A 14166-nucleotide genomic window follows, 5' to 3' on the forward strand; every position below is an offset into this window, starting at 1 on the left:
CAAGATTAAGGAATTCAATGCTCACGCATTCAGCAAGCAACAGAGGATACAATGGGGCAGAGCACTCCAGATCACCAGAGCACGGTTTACAATTAAATAAGCAACGTTTTATTATATGTATAATAACCAGTGGATCTACGGACTAATGCTAGTAACACTCATTCTGCACGGATCGCTCCAGGGCGAAGGTGTACTCCTCGGCCAGCTCGTCCACGGACATTTGGCGCGTGAGCAGCGCCAGGATGCTGTCCACGTGCATTTGGGTGCTGGTGCAGCGATCCTTGGTGTCCAGTCCGGGTGCCAGCTCAAAGGGAATGTCCTGCAAGTAGTTGACGGGTCCTTGGGCGCCGGGCAGCTTCACCTGACCGCCGGCTGGTGGTGCGCCGCGCGGTCCTGGCATCGGCGGGTAGGGCAGGTAGCCCGCTGGTGGCATGGGCGGATACATGGAACCGGATTGAGCACCCGAATGATGTGCATCCGGTCCTGGTTTCCGCTCTATAAACACGAAATCATCACCGCTCGTGCCTGGACGAGAGGCCTCCGCCGGCCCCTGAATGGGCTGATCCTCTGTGGGCGTTTCCGCGGGCTTGCGTTTCCCGAAAATCGAAAACATTGCTCTATTTTGTTCTATTGTTTGGTAAAATAAGCTGGCGAAATGCGTCGTCGACCAACTGTGATACTCTTTTAGCGGACTTTAGGCCAAATCTGCGAGTTCTAGAGTTGTGCCCAAAATTAAAAAAGGTTTATTGTTGCTAAGTAATATATGGGAATTTAGGGGTTTTAATTTATATTCTGACTTTGCCCAACTATTTGTTTGCTTTTGAGTTTTCCGGTTGCAAATGTAAAACAAAACCAAAAACTAGCAAAGTAGCTATATTTGGGGTGAAATGCAGTCAGCACTGAATTTCCGTTGATCGCCTATCGATGGGCGCGCAGTGTGGCCAGCTGCGCGACAGATGCGCAGGGCTGCATAACCCACACTGCGCCCGCCTCCGTCTACAAGTGAAGTCGCTCCGAGATTGATTGTGTACACCGGATAAGAGGAGCCAGCGAAAAAGATGTCGAAAGTGGACCAGGACCCGAACGCCTCGCTGAGCATCATGGAGGTGAGTTTGCCGCCGGCACACCCGTCTGCTCCCTTATCTCCAACGCCCGGCGCTCCAATTGCAATTGGCGGTGGCTGCCCTCAGAGATGCCACATTAACGCATGCACAAATGCTGTCCATTTCTCCCTTTTACTTAACATTCGTTTCCCGCGCCGCGCCGCACAGCAAATCAAGCAGCTCATCCGCCCGCCGCCCAACGAGGACGAGAAGCTGGTGCAGCGGACCACCAACACGAAGCATCCGTATTACAGGCGCCCGGGCAGGGGCCACAACCACGACTACTGCGACGCCTGCGAGGAGGGCGGCAATCTGTTGTGCTGCGATCGATGCCCCTCCAGCTTCCACCTGCAATGCCAGTGAGTATACACGCATCTTGCTGCCCATTTTGAGTGCTTCTGCTTAAGCGTCGTGGTGTGCTGTTTCCCGCAGTGATCCACCGTTGAGCGAGGAGGACATACCCAGTGGCCAGTGGCTGTGCCACAGCTGCCGCATGGCCAAAGTTTCACAGCCGCCGGCGTCCTCCTCCAAGGCCAGTTCCGTGGAGCGCGTACCCTCGGCGGGCAGTGGATCCCGTGCGAATACTCCTTCCTCTGGCGATCTGGAGTCCATACCGCTGAAGATCCGCAATTTGCGTAAACGCAGCAACAGCGAACGCAATAGCACCGAGAAGCTGCTGGCCAAGATGCCGCTGGCCATACAGCGTGCCCTTGATCCCAATAAGAAACCGACGCCGCTGGACGATGTCATCCGGGCGGCCAGCATGCTGAATCCGCAGCAGTTCTCGCTGCCGCCGGAACTCGAGCTGCACACCCAGTTCCCGGGCAATGGCAAGGTGCAGCCCGTGCAGCAGACGCATCCGCCGAGCGGAAATGGCGGGCACCGCAAGTGTGCCGGCAATCAGCGTCGCAATTCCAAGCCTTTCGAGCTGGACGCCCAGGGACTGGTGCCGCTGCCCGCCAAAACCTGTTTCTACTGCACGCGCTCCTGCAAACGGGCGCCGCTCATCTCCTGCGACTACTGTCCGCTCTACTACCACCAGGATTGCCTGGATCCCCCACTGACGGCACTGCCAGCTGGATTGTGGATGTGCCCCAACCATGCCGAGAATTTTATCGTAAGTCAGCCAACGCACGCGGAGGTCAATTTGCGTTCTAATAAGGATGTCTGTTCACAGGATGCCAATATGACCAACAGCATTTCCGCCACTGAGCGGGTGCGCCTATGGAATCGCTTCCACCAGCCACTTGACCATGAAAACGTCAAACTTGAGTTCTTCCGGCGTGTCAACACACGCCATCCGCCCTTTCGCACCAAGACAAATGTGCGTGCCCGTGCCCACATCGAGGTGCCAGCCATTGTGCGCTACCACTACGAGCATCCACCGGCGCTGCTGCCCTCCATGCGCCAAACGTTGCGCTACGATCGGGTCAAGCGGCGCAAGAACCTGCCCACCGAAGTCGAGGAGATATCACGAGAGTCTGTCACCGAATCGCTGCTGAAAGATCTGGAGGCATTGCGTTCGGCTCGCGCCAAGTTCCGTGAGATTCAGCGGGAATACGGCACCGTGGAGACGGCGGTGGATGGCGACAGCGACAGCGATCCCAGTCCTGAAGAGCAGGAGCCAGAGACGAACTCTCCCGCCGATAAAGTTAATGGCGAAGTGGAATCGGAGAATCCCAATACAGAAGCGGATGTACAGGCCAACGATCAACCGTCGGTTGTCAAGGTGGAGTCGAAGGCTAGTCTAGAGCTAGCCTCCAGCTTCGAGGAGGACGAGGAGGACAGCAAGGCTGGCATTATCGATGCGGACCTCTTCCACCTGGACGTCGATATTATCAAGAAGCTGGCGCACCAGCGACTGCAGCAGCTGGTCGAAGAGCATCCGGAGATTGTGACGCAGTACAAGAATCGCACGGCCGCCCGCCGCCTGCGGCAACTGGCAGCTGCCGATGGATCACATGTAGCCGGTGAAACGGCTGCGCTACAAGGCCAACTAGCACCAGAAGATATGAACCGCTTCTCGCTGCTCTTTACCAGCGAAACGTCATCCATTCTGGCGCAAAAGAACGGCAATGCCGCCGACGAAGATCCCGCAATGGCCCTGCATCCAGCACTGGCCACCGCGGCGGCCATTGCAGCAGCGGATGCCGCCGCCGAGAACTATGTGCCGCGTGCCCGTAGCGACACGGAGAAGGCCTACGAGCTGGCCTCGCGCCTGGAGCTCAAGCTGCTGCAGTGCAAGGTGCAGGCGCGCGCGGTGATAACCCCGTTGGGCGACATGCTCGAGGACAGCCGCTGGTTCAGTTCACTGGGGCTGGACCATTCGATTTTCATGCGTTACCGCACGCTGTACATTGGCTACGGTGGACACTACTCGCCGACGACGACGCTGGCGCAAACGGAAACCGTGGACCTTTCGGCGATTGGTTACTGCTGCCGCATTTCGCCGCAGCACGCCATCATCTTCTACGATGAGTTCTCCAAGTCGTACGAGCTGATCAACTACTCAGAGTTTGGCACAGAAGTCAATGGACAGCTGTACGCCTGCGACCTGACCGACAGGATGCCCACGCATGCCGGCAAGCGGATGCGACCCGACGATGCCGAGCTGAAGAGACGCGTCGACGATCTGCTGGACAAGCGGCGGCAAATTCACCGCCAGTTCGAGACAAAGAAGATCGGCAAAGAGCGGTAGCTATAGTAAACATACCCAATGATAATGATAACCACATGTTGTTTAATCCTCTACAGATTGGCACCCATCGTCAAGCCCGCCTGCCGGTGCATCAACGCAGGACCCGTGCCCATGGTGGCCGGCGCCTGGGAAGGATCGGCGGTGCTGGCACACGGCAGCCTGCTGCGCTTCGGCTGCCTGTCGTTTGTCTTCTCGGTGCCGTCGGTGGATCTGCTGGCGCAGGCGCGCACCAAGCGATCGTAGGACCAGAGTCCATCAGCAGCAGCTGCAGCAACTACAGCTCTTAGTTTAAGCAGAAAGACACAGAAGCAGACACGCGCTCAACCGCAGCCAACTCCAGTGGAGCAGCACCAATCTCAGTGGGGCAGCTAGCAGCCAGGCATAGGGTTAGGGCTAGCAGATACCAGTTCAATTTCATTGCAATCATTATCACAATGTAATGCCTCGGCTACACTTTTAAATCACACACACAATCCTCCCATCCTAGCATTAAGGGGATATTTGCCTTATGACCAGTGCAATAAATACGGAGTTGAGCCCAAAAGTGCACGCAACATTTGGGCCAAACTCCTTATTTATTGAATTAACCATAATGTTCATGAACCGTGAATAAACCCAATACATTGTACTTTTACTGTAAAAACCACTTGTATAAATTGCTAAACTGAAATAAACTTGTAAGCATTACAATCAGGGATTTCTCCAAATGCAATTCTATTGTATGTATGCCATACCGATGCATTCACCGGATTTGTGGCATCTCCAATTGGCAGTAAACCCAATCCAATAAGTATACTCAAACGTATTCGTTTTAAATGAATGTTTACTTTATAACCAGATCCAATCCAACTGGTTAAGGCATTATAGAGAACGAGAAGAGTATACACAATAGGTGCCAGGCGACGGGACGCCGGGACTTTTGTGGAGTACACGAGACGTCGGATAAGTACATTCGGTATGGCTAATATGCAAAAAATATATTTGTAATTGTTTAATTAAGGGTCTAAGACTACGAATGCACCACGTCCTGGTACCGGCTCCCCTAGAGAGCAGCCGCAGGTCCCGGCTGAGCCTGTGCCTGTTCCTGTGACGGGTCGGGGTGCTGCATCTGCTCCTGGACGCCAGCCTTGGCCGCCGATCGCGTGGCCCGCGACCTCTCCCATTCCGCTTTGTGCTTGCGCTTGGTGTGATGGTACATGTTCGACTTGGAGCGAAACTCCGTGGGACAGAAGGCGCAGGTGTGCAGCTTGACGCCCGTGTGCGTGGCAAAGTGCTCCTGTCGCAGAATAACTTCGTTAATAACCATGCAGCGCGAACTACTGGAGCAGGAGTACTCACCTCCAAATAGCGCTTCATCTTGAAGCACTTGCCGCACACATCGCATGCATACTTGGGCTTGCTCATGCAGCGATGGTTCTGACCGGGAAGCTCCCCGCAGTTGGGACAAAGGACCGAAACGGGTGCGGCATGGATGGCGGCCTGTAGCGGAGCAGTCGGTCGTTTATCCGTCTCTGAAGGCGGGTTGCTATGGCAGATTCGTTTATAAGCCTTTTTATCTGCTGGATTATCCAAGCGACTTACCCATAGGGATGCCCCATCACCGTTCCGGTTGTCGTTGTCGTCGTTGTGGTAGCACTGCTCGTTCCCACGGCCGCCGCTGCAGCCGCTGTTGCCGACATGACGGCAAAGAGTTGTTCCTGCTGTTGCTGTTGCAGAAGGCTCGCACACAGACGCTGCTGCAGGCTATCCGATTGTCCTGGTGGATTGCCAGTTAGCGACGCGGCTGCCACGACAGCCGCGGCTACCGCATTGTAATTTGCCAGTATGAGCTCGTTCTCCTTGAGCCTTTTCTGTGGCGAATCCTCGTCGCTAACATCGCTGCCCTCCGTGTGCTGGACCTTTTTCGGTGAGTGCGTCTTCCGGCGACTGGATCGATTGCGTGAGCCCCGACTGCCGGATGGCGGGGTTTTGGTTATGGTGAGGTTAATGGCCTCACTGGGCTGATTCTTGATCACCGACAGGGGCAGCTCTTGGACAGTTGGTGGCGAGGGCAGAGGAGCTGCTACGAGATTGGTGGTGGGAGTTCCAGAGGGAGCAGGAGCAGGAGTAGCAGCGGGATGACGAGAAATAGCTGCATTTACTGTGTTTCCAGGAGATGCACAAGCAGTAGGTGCTGGAGCAGGAGCAGGAACTGTAACTGCTGGAGCAGGCTCCTCCGGCGTCGTGTGATTCTGATTCGACTTGGCCGCATCCCGTTCCTCGCGCGCCTTTAGCCACTGTGTGGTGTGCTTGCTCTTCACATGCGTGTACATATTCGAACGGCAGCGGAAGGCCATCTCGCAGTAGGGACATGCGATGGGTCGGTCGCCGGTGTGCGTGGCTATGTGCTCCTCCAGGTAGCGACGCATCTTGAAGGATTTCTCACAGAACATGCAGGGAAACTTATTGGCCGTTGTGGGAGTCACCACCTTGGGCTCCTCCGCCGGCTCCAGCAGCAGCAATTGCGGCTGCGCATCCAACTGCGTTTCGCTGCCATCCTCCGACCAGTTGACATCGCAATCGATGGCCAGGAACTGGCTGCACAGCGTCGTCTGCTTCAGCTCCACCAGCTTCCAGAAGTTGTGGAAGCTCTCCAGTTGCGAGCAGCACTCGGTGCAGATGCAGGTGGAGATGGCATCGTCGCGGGAGAGCTGCGGCAGATGGGAGCGGGAGTATTCGGGTGAGGCGGTGGGCAGGAGAATCATCAGCAGATACTCACGCAGAGGTACAAGTGAATCGAGATCAGTTGGACCAGGTAGCTCTCTGGCATCGCCTTTTCGTCGTCCTCGTCGGCCGGAGCGGGCGCACTGGCTTCGCCGGCGCCACCGAACAGCAGCACCGCGCTCTGCTCGTCGAGCGCGTTTAGACACAGGCGACAGATCATTTTATTCCGCTTTAAAATATACAATTTTTACTTTATTCCATTGGTTTGTGTTCCTCACACGCGCACGGTCACACTACCCTAGCGGTGGCACATCGTCTACCCAGCGCCTATCGATGTGCCAATCGTTACGTGACGTTGACGCAGGTCTTATTTAACGTTACGTAACGTAACGGATAAGCGTTATTTTAAATGGAATTTAAACATACATCATTAAAGTTAATTCTCGATACGAATTAAAGTATTTTTAAAGTATTTACATTTCAGGGAACGAAACATTGTAAAACATAGTACAATTCATCGGCTAAGACAGTATAATTTTGGCAAGTCGCCTGTTAAAGAGTGGTGAATGAAGACTCATGATTGATGTCCCAGGATGCATGAAGCAACATCTGATTGAAGTGGTCTGAACTGGTGTGTAGCAATTATGTTAAGTTTCTGTATTGGTCAAGATATTGAGCCAGCAAAACCCTATTTTTCGACCGATCGCAGATTACACCACCGTGTCCAATGATATGTTTTTTTTGCGATGAGTGGAGTGTTTGGAGCGTTTGACGCTTTGCCTTTTGGCTTATCTGAAAAAGCATGTATCATTCTTTGCTTTGCCGAAATGCAACTGATTTGCATGACTTGTAGGCACCAATTTGCTTTGATGATGCTGCGACCGCAATTAGCAGGCAGTGCTAAAATTCTACCTAATTGATTTGCAAAATGATGCAAACAAAGTTGGCAAACAGCAAGTGCATTATTGCGAAATGCACTTTGCCGTGATTGGCACACTGGCCAATCGGAATTTTTAATATACGACAGAGATAGCAGTTTTGCCAACAAAATGCATGAATATTAGCCCTATTTGAAATCATTCAAAAATTAAACAATTGTGTTCATTATATAGTATTCTCTGAGTGTACCACCCTACAACTAAGGCCGCGTACTATTCAAGACCATAATTCCCAACTTCACGTATATCTCGAATCGTACGTTGACCATTTTAAATTGTCAGTTAGCACTTTTTTACCAAACCTCTAAATTGGGCATTGTTTTAAAGCATTTGTGGATCGGCTATGTTCCATTTTCAAGGCCAGTCAGCTGTTTTCAAGACTCAAGACACACTCAAATGTGAACTTATGCGTGTTTTTGCTGCGTTTGCTTTCAGCTTAATAATTTTACAGCTGCACTTAATTGGCACAGTAAAACTCCCGTAGTTTGAACACTTTGGTTACTTTTTACTTGAAAACTTGAGATTTACATATGTATGTACATACTTTGTAGTGCCAATGCGTCGTATGATTAATTTTGGGTTGTAAGCTCAAGGGCTAAAAGTGAATTCTAAATACCTCAAATTACGTACTATAAGTCTGTTATAAACAGGTTGGTTGTAATAACTCTCCATACAAACATTTAAACTTAGTTACTGTATTCAGAAGGGCCCACACGTCGTATGCGTAATATTCTAGAATCTTCAGGTGAAACATGCAATGAAGTTTTGTAGTCCAAACCTCAAAAATTTAATTTATTTAAGATTAAAGTTTTCCCAATGCCCACTTCGAATATAAAAAAATGATCTTAGAGTTTTGAACAGATGTTCTACTGTAGCACTCGCATAGTAAGACACGTAAATTCGAGTTCTACGGGCCATCAAGAAAAACGAACTCATATTCGCTTTCGCCTACTTCATTCGGCGGCTTCATTTTTACTTTTTGGGTTTTCTGTTGACAGTTTTGTTTTAATTCATGTTCATGCTTTGCGGTCGCCGCTTCAGAGTTGGTCGGTTGTAAATAGTTTGGCTGTGGGCATGCATGGGTTTGGGCTCGGACTGGGTTTAACTTGCGAAACACGTCCGAAAGAGTCGCAGCCAAGCCAGTTCAGTTGGCCAGCTCAGCCGGGAGCAGAGCAGCATAACAAGTGGAGCGCGACTTTGCCTTGCCGAAAATTGTTTGCCAATGTCGCGATAAAGCCAAACAAAAACAAAGGCAAAACCGAAGAAACAACGAGCTGGGACCGGGTACAAAAAATGCCGCCAAACATGGCAATGGCCCAGGCCGAGTGGTGAAAAGCCGGAAAAACCGCACAGCACCCACGCAATACGCACACGCGAAAAAACATATAAGAAGAAATGAAGCCAACACACCTGCCGCTTTTCGACCTTCTGGCGCAGTAAAGTCAATCATGGAAATTGCCCAATAGCGACTGATTGTGGAGTTATTCAGCGACGACATCAACAAAAATTATTAAAAAAATGCAAAAGGAAATATTGCTCATATTCAGTATGAATACCTTGAAATAGTTCAAAGTATTTTAATGAAAATTCTAAAATATTCTCACACAATACCTCAATATCACTATGCCACAAAACCTCTTTTTTTCAGGGCAGATAAATTAGCATGTGTGTTAAAAGAAAAGACTAAATTAATGAAAGCGAATCTAGATCGTCGATTTCAGTCGGCAGCAAAGATAAAGGTAATCAAAAGAAAGTAAACATCTTTTTATAATAAAATATTCAAATTTTATACATTCAATATAACAGGATATTTCCTGCCACGAATTCCTGGGAAAGCGAGATGGCAACTCCAAAAGGCAACTGATCGCACAGCTAGTTGCCAGACTTATCCCCTCTGTGCTCTCCCCCCTCCTTATAACCACCTTTCCCCCCTTGTGTACCACTAAGCAAGCACTTATTATTTGCGATGCCGGCAGAGGCGGCGACGTCGGCAGAGGCAGTGTTCCAGTGGCGAAGCGAGTCGACGAAAAGCCAAAAAAATGTTCCAATCAGTTGCAGTCGCGAATTAGCGTCGCACAGACGCGGTGTCTCGTCTCGCACAAGTGTTCCTTTCTTGCTCCATTTGCTGTCTTGCTCCCTCGCGGAAGTCCGACAGTTTCGATAGTTCGTCCCTTTCGGCGCAACAGTAAACGAAATGGTGCACCTAAATGAGATAACGGAGGATCAGCTGATGACCACTAGGATTTCGGAACTGCAGGATTGGCTCAAGTCGCAGCCGCAGTTGCCGCAGAATATATGTTCGTATATTAGTATATATATTGTCATGTGGGTCGGATTGCAAAAAAACGCAGTTTCCATCTTCACCGCAAAGAAAGCACAGTCAGAAATTGTGATCGTTTTTTTTTTAATATGAAGTAATAATACACATCTGTAATCAAAACAGAAATATAATTTTTTTTTTTGTTTAAATGCGAAATATAAAAATATATAAGTATTGAACGAGTTTTTAGGTATAATATTTGCTTTGTTGTGAATAAATTTCCTACTGTGTGCTTATTGTGGCCTGGCCAACTTTGTGTGTGGGTCAATTGCCTGAGTGATGGGAACCGCAGCCAGTTGCATAACCAACGCACCGCAGTGACTTATGAATGCACCCATACTGCAAACTCCCCTGTGCTCACCTGAATCCCTATCCCCTATCCGCGTCCTCCTCCACCGCAGCCCGATTGCTTTTGCGCCGCTTTCTGCACACGACGAGGGGCGATCTATCCGCCGCCCAGCGCCTCTTGGAACTCAATTACGGACTGCGCAACAAGCATGGCCACATCTTCATCGATCGCGATCCGCTGGATGCCAGTTCCCAGCAGCTGCTGCAAGTCGCGTGAGTACGAAGATATAGGGCCTATTGCAGTTAGGATCAGCAAAGTCAGACTATCTTTACAAGTGAAATAGGAAAGAAAACTGATTATAATATGAAACGAATATACAAAGATTTCGATAAAAACAATTGTTTATGTGCTCAACTTAATGACCGAAACAGATTAAAAAAAAAAGAACTTATCCAGTTGGGCTAATAAATTTGAGACCAAAAAAAGTTAAAAGCCAGGCTAAACCTGTTTAATACTTTGAGAAGTTAACAAGAAATAAATTATTACATTTTAATTTGCAAGCCAAAGCAAGGTTTTTTTTTCCAGAAAATCATTTTTCTTTTTACTTTGAAAGCAAGCTTACAATCTACTTAAAACCACCACAAAATCATCATAGAAATAAGTACCGTCCAAAGAGCCATAAACGTAATTTATTAACAGATAAACTTTAGTAGCTTCAATAGAGACATTAAACGCCGTTGGGTACTGATGATTTTAGTGGCGACTGTTCACTCGACTTTCAATTAGCTGGTATTCCTGTGAAATGGGAAATAATGTCTGAATTTTTGGCCATAACGACATGACTTAAATCTTGCAAGCCTTGTGAGTTCAAAGACATACAATGTTGACTTGCGGCTGGTTTTTTCGCTTAGTGTACACAGAGAGTGCATTGGCTTGCAATAGCTGGCAACCGGTTTGGTTGTCGGATGGACACAATAATGGGGTAGCCAGAATTATGTTAACATGCACATTTTCCCTGCCATTTTCGCTCGCAGAGATCTGGTGCCGTTGCCCGGCTTGACCCCGGAGAACAACAAGCTGCTCTTTTACCGCCTGATCGACTTTGATGCGGACAAGGTAGGTGAACACTAACTAGTGGCGAACATTGAGTAGTTAAACCATCTTTACCCATTTATTGGCTGTATTTTACATATCTCTTTTCTGACAGTTCAACTTTACGGCTGCCATCAAGGTCTTCTTCATGGTGGCCGACTGTCGATTTGCGACGGAGAACGAGGATCGTTTGTCGGACGGCGAGATACCAGTGTTCGACATGGCTGGCTATACGCTGCGCCACCTGACCAAAACCGCATTGGGCGCCCTCCGCGTCTACATGAAGTTCGTCCAGGAGGCGCATCCTGTCCGGCTCAAGGAAATCCACGTCCTTAACTGTCCCTCGTACGTGGACAAGGTGATGGCTGTGGTTAAGCCGTTCATCAAGGGAGAGGTGTTCAAGCTAATCCACTTCCACTTGCCGGATGCGGACACCCCATATCGCCACTTCCCGCGCACCATGTTGCCGGAGGAATACGGCGGAGAGGCGGGCAAGATGTCCGACCTGAAGCTCCAGTGGATGCAGTTGCTCAAGGAACAGAGGTAATAGAACACTTATCAGTTATGAGAGATACTTCATTAGTTTTCCTCTTTCAGAGACTATCTGATGGATTCGGAGAACTGGCAAATAAACAAAATCAAAAAAAATGCCCAACGAAAATCCAGTGATTCCGGAGTGACACAAAGTCTACGTTCTCTTGAAATTGATTAGTCGCCGTGCGCACGACTGTACCATAATTTTTGGGCCTTTAGCGATTTTCACATTTCCCTCACAAACTTTGCCGCATATACCAATTTACCGATCGGAAAATCCAATTGGGCTCAAGGCACTTTGGCCAAATTGTGGTGAATGTGAAAATCGTATTGGGCCCGTCTAGCTATTGTATTTTTGCTTTGTTCCCGTTTTGATTTCCCAGCTGGGCTTGGATCTATGTAAATATATGTATTGTTCCCTATAGATATGCTTCTCCATATTCTATATTTATTATTATTTTCACTGCGAGGAGATATGTATATACATATATATATATATATATATATTTATATATAAATGTGTATTGTGCGCACAGAATTTCCCTTTTAAATGCAACAGCATAACTCCAATCACTGGCGGTGCATTTCGATGCCTGTGACTGATGCAATTAACTCGCTACAAAAAAAGACGGCCGCCGAAGGGGATAATGTGGCTGGCCTGCACTGAAAAAAGTTATTTTAGCTAGTGAGAGAATTTACCATTCCTCAGTTTGATAGGATAGTGTAAATTGAGTAAATGACATTGTCTATTAAAATTGTTTTCTTTTTGGTTGTACCTAAACAGCTTTGCTGCATTTGTGCACTAATTTGTAGCAGTGCATCAAACTGCCCTAAAAATCGTGCCGTATATATGTGTGTGTGAGTGTGGGTGTGTCTGCGTATCTGTGTATGATCGGGATGAGTGGCTGTGCGAATGTGTGGGTTGGTTGGCCTGCAGGAAGTGGAAGTGGCAGTAGAAGTGGAGCAACAACAGCAGTGGCCATGCCACAACACTGTGGCACGGCAAGTGGAGGCCAAAAGACCCTTGAGGCATAATGCGCATATCGTTGGGTTGGCCAACCTGGCCACTGGGTCGTCCACGTCCACGTTCACAATGCCCAGTCTGCAGTCTGCAATCCGCAATCCGCAATACGCAATCCGGACTCACACAACTCGCAACTGGCAATCGCCTAGCGACACTTTGAACACGTCTGCGAGTCGTGCAGTTGACACATTCAAGTGTGGCTCGGTTGAAAGTGTGCTTACTATACTTACTATACAACCTATTCTCCATCACATCCACTTGGCCGTCCATTGCTGTCCGTTCCCGTGACATATTGGTCTCAATGTCGGCTTACACGAAACAAATGCAATTAAAATCTATAAAGTATACATTAAATAGGGAACGGTGCCTATGGTACAGAAACTTTTTAAGCTGTTTGGATTGGAATACTCTATGTTAAAGGCATTTTTCTCGTCGGCCTCTCCGCTTCGTATTCCCCGATTTAACGCCACTTAACGCCCCAACTCATCCATCAGTGCGGTGCGTGTCACTTCCATTTGAATGGGAGATGGGCGGTGGGTGGTGGCGTGTGTGGGGGGACTTACACTTTTAGCCAAAGCCAGATGCGCACTGCATGCGATTGCATGCATGGTAATCGAATTATGTGGCAACTCTGCCTTTCAGGGGGCGTGGCAGCAGAGGGGTGACAAGTCTTTGTGGCAGGATGCTTGCACATACATACATATGCACAATGGATGTGGATTGTCTGGTTTGCGTCCTCTTTTCACTCTTTTGTGAGGAAGCGATATGTGCCGGACTTATACCCTTCATGTCTGGTAATTTAATTGATTTCCTTAGATTCATTGTCTAATTGTTTAAGAAAGTAATGCCTCAGAATACTGCGATATATTTTGTATGCGTTAGCAATTCCGCTTGAATACTCGTACATTGTACTTCCATCCACAGAGATTCCATAGTGGAGATTAGTAGACCATCCGGCTCGGAGAACCAAGAGCATCCTACATCCGACTCGTGGGCATGAGCAGTCAACCCTTCCTTCAATTGCATTATGACTTCCAACACAATTAGGGCGTTCGGGCGATAGCTTGTCTGGCTGGAAAGTCCCCGAGATGTGGGCAATAAATTATATATATTTGCACATGATGGGCGGAAGGAAAATCAGAGTGGGGTTGTAGCCCATCAAAGATGGAGACCGAGAGTCCCTGCCAGTTCTGACGCCCAAATTGATCAATTTTGCATTTTGCCACAACAATTGCAGCTGTAAAAGTAAAAGGCGGGCGGTGTGGGCGTCGAATGGAGTGGGCGTGGTGCTGGTGACCCCATTAATATGCCCAAGCCCAAGCCGAAAAAAGCTTACGCTGCACTCTATACGTGAACTGCAGTTGGTCGGGGATTTCCCCCAGTTGCTCAGTAAGTTCCTTTGCATTTCTGTGCTCTGTTTTCTGTGCTCTGTTTTCTGCGCTCTGTTTTCTGTTCTCTGTTTTCT

General features: G+C 48.9%; 4 protein-coding genes across 4 annotated transcripts; 2 read left to right on the forward strand and 2 right to left on the reverse strand.

The window, feature by feature from the left end:
* Positions 1 to 85: 85 nt before the first annotated feature.
* On the reverse strand, positions 86 to 800 carry LOC120322002. The gene has a single exon (XM_039376540.1). The coding sequence runs from the start codon at positions 611 to 613 to the stop codon at positions 149 to 151; it is 465 nt and encodes a 154-aa protein (XP_039232474.1). The 5' UTR covers positions 614 to 800; the 3' UTR covers positions 86 to 148.
* A 147-nt stretch (positions 801 to 947) lies between these two features.
* Positions 948 to 4491, forward strand: LOC6524018 (PHD finger protein 12). The gene is made up of 5 exons (XM_039376434.2): positions 948 to 1106; positions 1272 to 1462; positions 1536 to 2220; positions 2281 to 3797; positions 3858 to 4491. The coding sequence occupies exons 1-5, from the start codon at positions 1059 to 1061 to the stop codon at positions 4042 to 4044; spliced, it is 2628 nt and encodes an 875-aa protein (XP_039232368.1). The 5' UTR covers positions 948 to 1058; the 3' UTR covers positions 4045 to 4491.
* A 115-nt stretch (positions 4492 to 4606) lies between these two features.
* Positions 4607 to 6805, reverse strand: LOC6524019 (zinc finger protein 865). Its single transcript, XM_002099855.4, has 4 exons — positions 6560 to 6805; positions 5383 to 6491; positions 5140 to 5326; positions 4607 to 5077 (listed from the first exon to the last, which is right to left on the reverse strand). Exons 1-4 carry the CDS (start codon positions 6722 to 6724, stop codon positions 4844 to 4846), a joined length of 1695 nt encoding a protein of 564 aa, XP_002099891.1. The 5' UTR covers positions 6725 to 6805; the 3' UTR covers positions 4607 to 4843.
* Positions 6806 to 9274: 2469 nt separating this feature from the next.
* Positions 9275 to 12101, forward strand: LOC6524020 (alpha-tocopherol transfer protein-like). The gene is made up of 5 exons (XM_002099856.4): positions 9275 to 9739; positions 10164 to 10323; positions 11086 to 11167; positions 11259 to 11686; positions 11741 to 12101. The coding sequence occupies exons 1-5, from the start codon at positions 9637 to 9639 to the stop codon at positions 11853 to 11855; spliced, it is 888 nt and encodes a 295-aa protein (XP_002099892.1). The 5' UTR covers positions 9275 to 9636; the 3' UTR covers positions 11856 to 12101.
* Positions 12102 to 14166: the final 2065 nt, after the last annotated feature.

Source organism: Drosophila yakuba, chromosome X, assembly GCF_016746365.2.
Source record: "Drosophila yakuba strain Tai18E2 chromosome X, Prin_Dyak_Tai18E2_2.1, whole genome shotgun sequence".
Classification (NCBI taxonomy): domain Eukaryota; kingdom Metazoa; phylum Arthropoda; class Insecta; order Diptera; family Drosophilidae; genus Drosophila; species Drosophila yakuba.

Coding starts and splice junctions, on each gene's coding strand:
- LOC6524019 (XM_002099855.4), bottom strand. CDS start 6,724: ATGATCTGTCGCCTGTGTCTAAACGCGCTCGACGAGCAGAGCGCGGTG. Junction 5,327..5,382: donor GTGATGGGGCATCCCTATGG/GTAAGTCGCTTG, acceptor AATCTGCCATAG/CAACCCGCCTTCAGAGACGG. Junction 5,078..5,139: donor AGATGAAGCGCTATTTGGAG/GTGAGTACTCCT, acceptor ATTCTGCGACAG/GAGCACTTTGCCACGCACAC.
- LOC6524020 (XM_002099856.4), top strand. CDS start 9,637: ATGGTGCACCTAAATGAGATAACGGAGGATCAGCTGATGACCACTAGG. Junction 9,740..10,163: donor GCAGTTGCCGCAGAATATAT/GTTCGTATATTA, acceptor CCTCCACCGCAG/CCCGATTGCTTTTGCGCCGC. Junction 11,168..11,258: donor TCGACTTTGATGCGGACAAG/GTAGGTGAACAC, acceptor CTTTTCTGACAG/TTCAACTTTACGGCTGCCAT.
- LOC6524018 (XM_039376434.2), top strand. CDS start 1,059: ATGTCGAAAGTGGACCAGGACCCGAACGCCTCGCTGAGCATCATGGAG. Junction 2,221..2,280: donor ACCATGCCGAGAATTTTATC/GTAAGTCAGCCA, acceptor GTCTGTTCACAG/GATGCCAATATGACCAACAG. Junction 3,798..3,857: donor AAGAAGATCGGCAAAGAGCG/GTAGCTATAGTA, acceptor AATCCTCTACAG/ATTGGCACCCATCGTCAAGC.
- LOC120322002 (XM_039376540.1), bottom strand. CDS start 613: ATGTTTTCGATTTTCGGGAAACGCAAGCCCGCGGAAACGCCCACAGAG.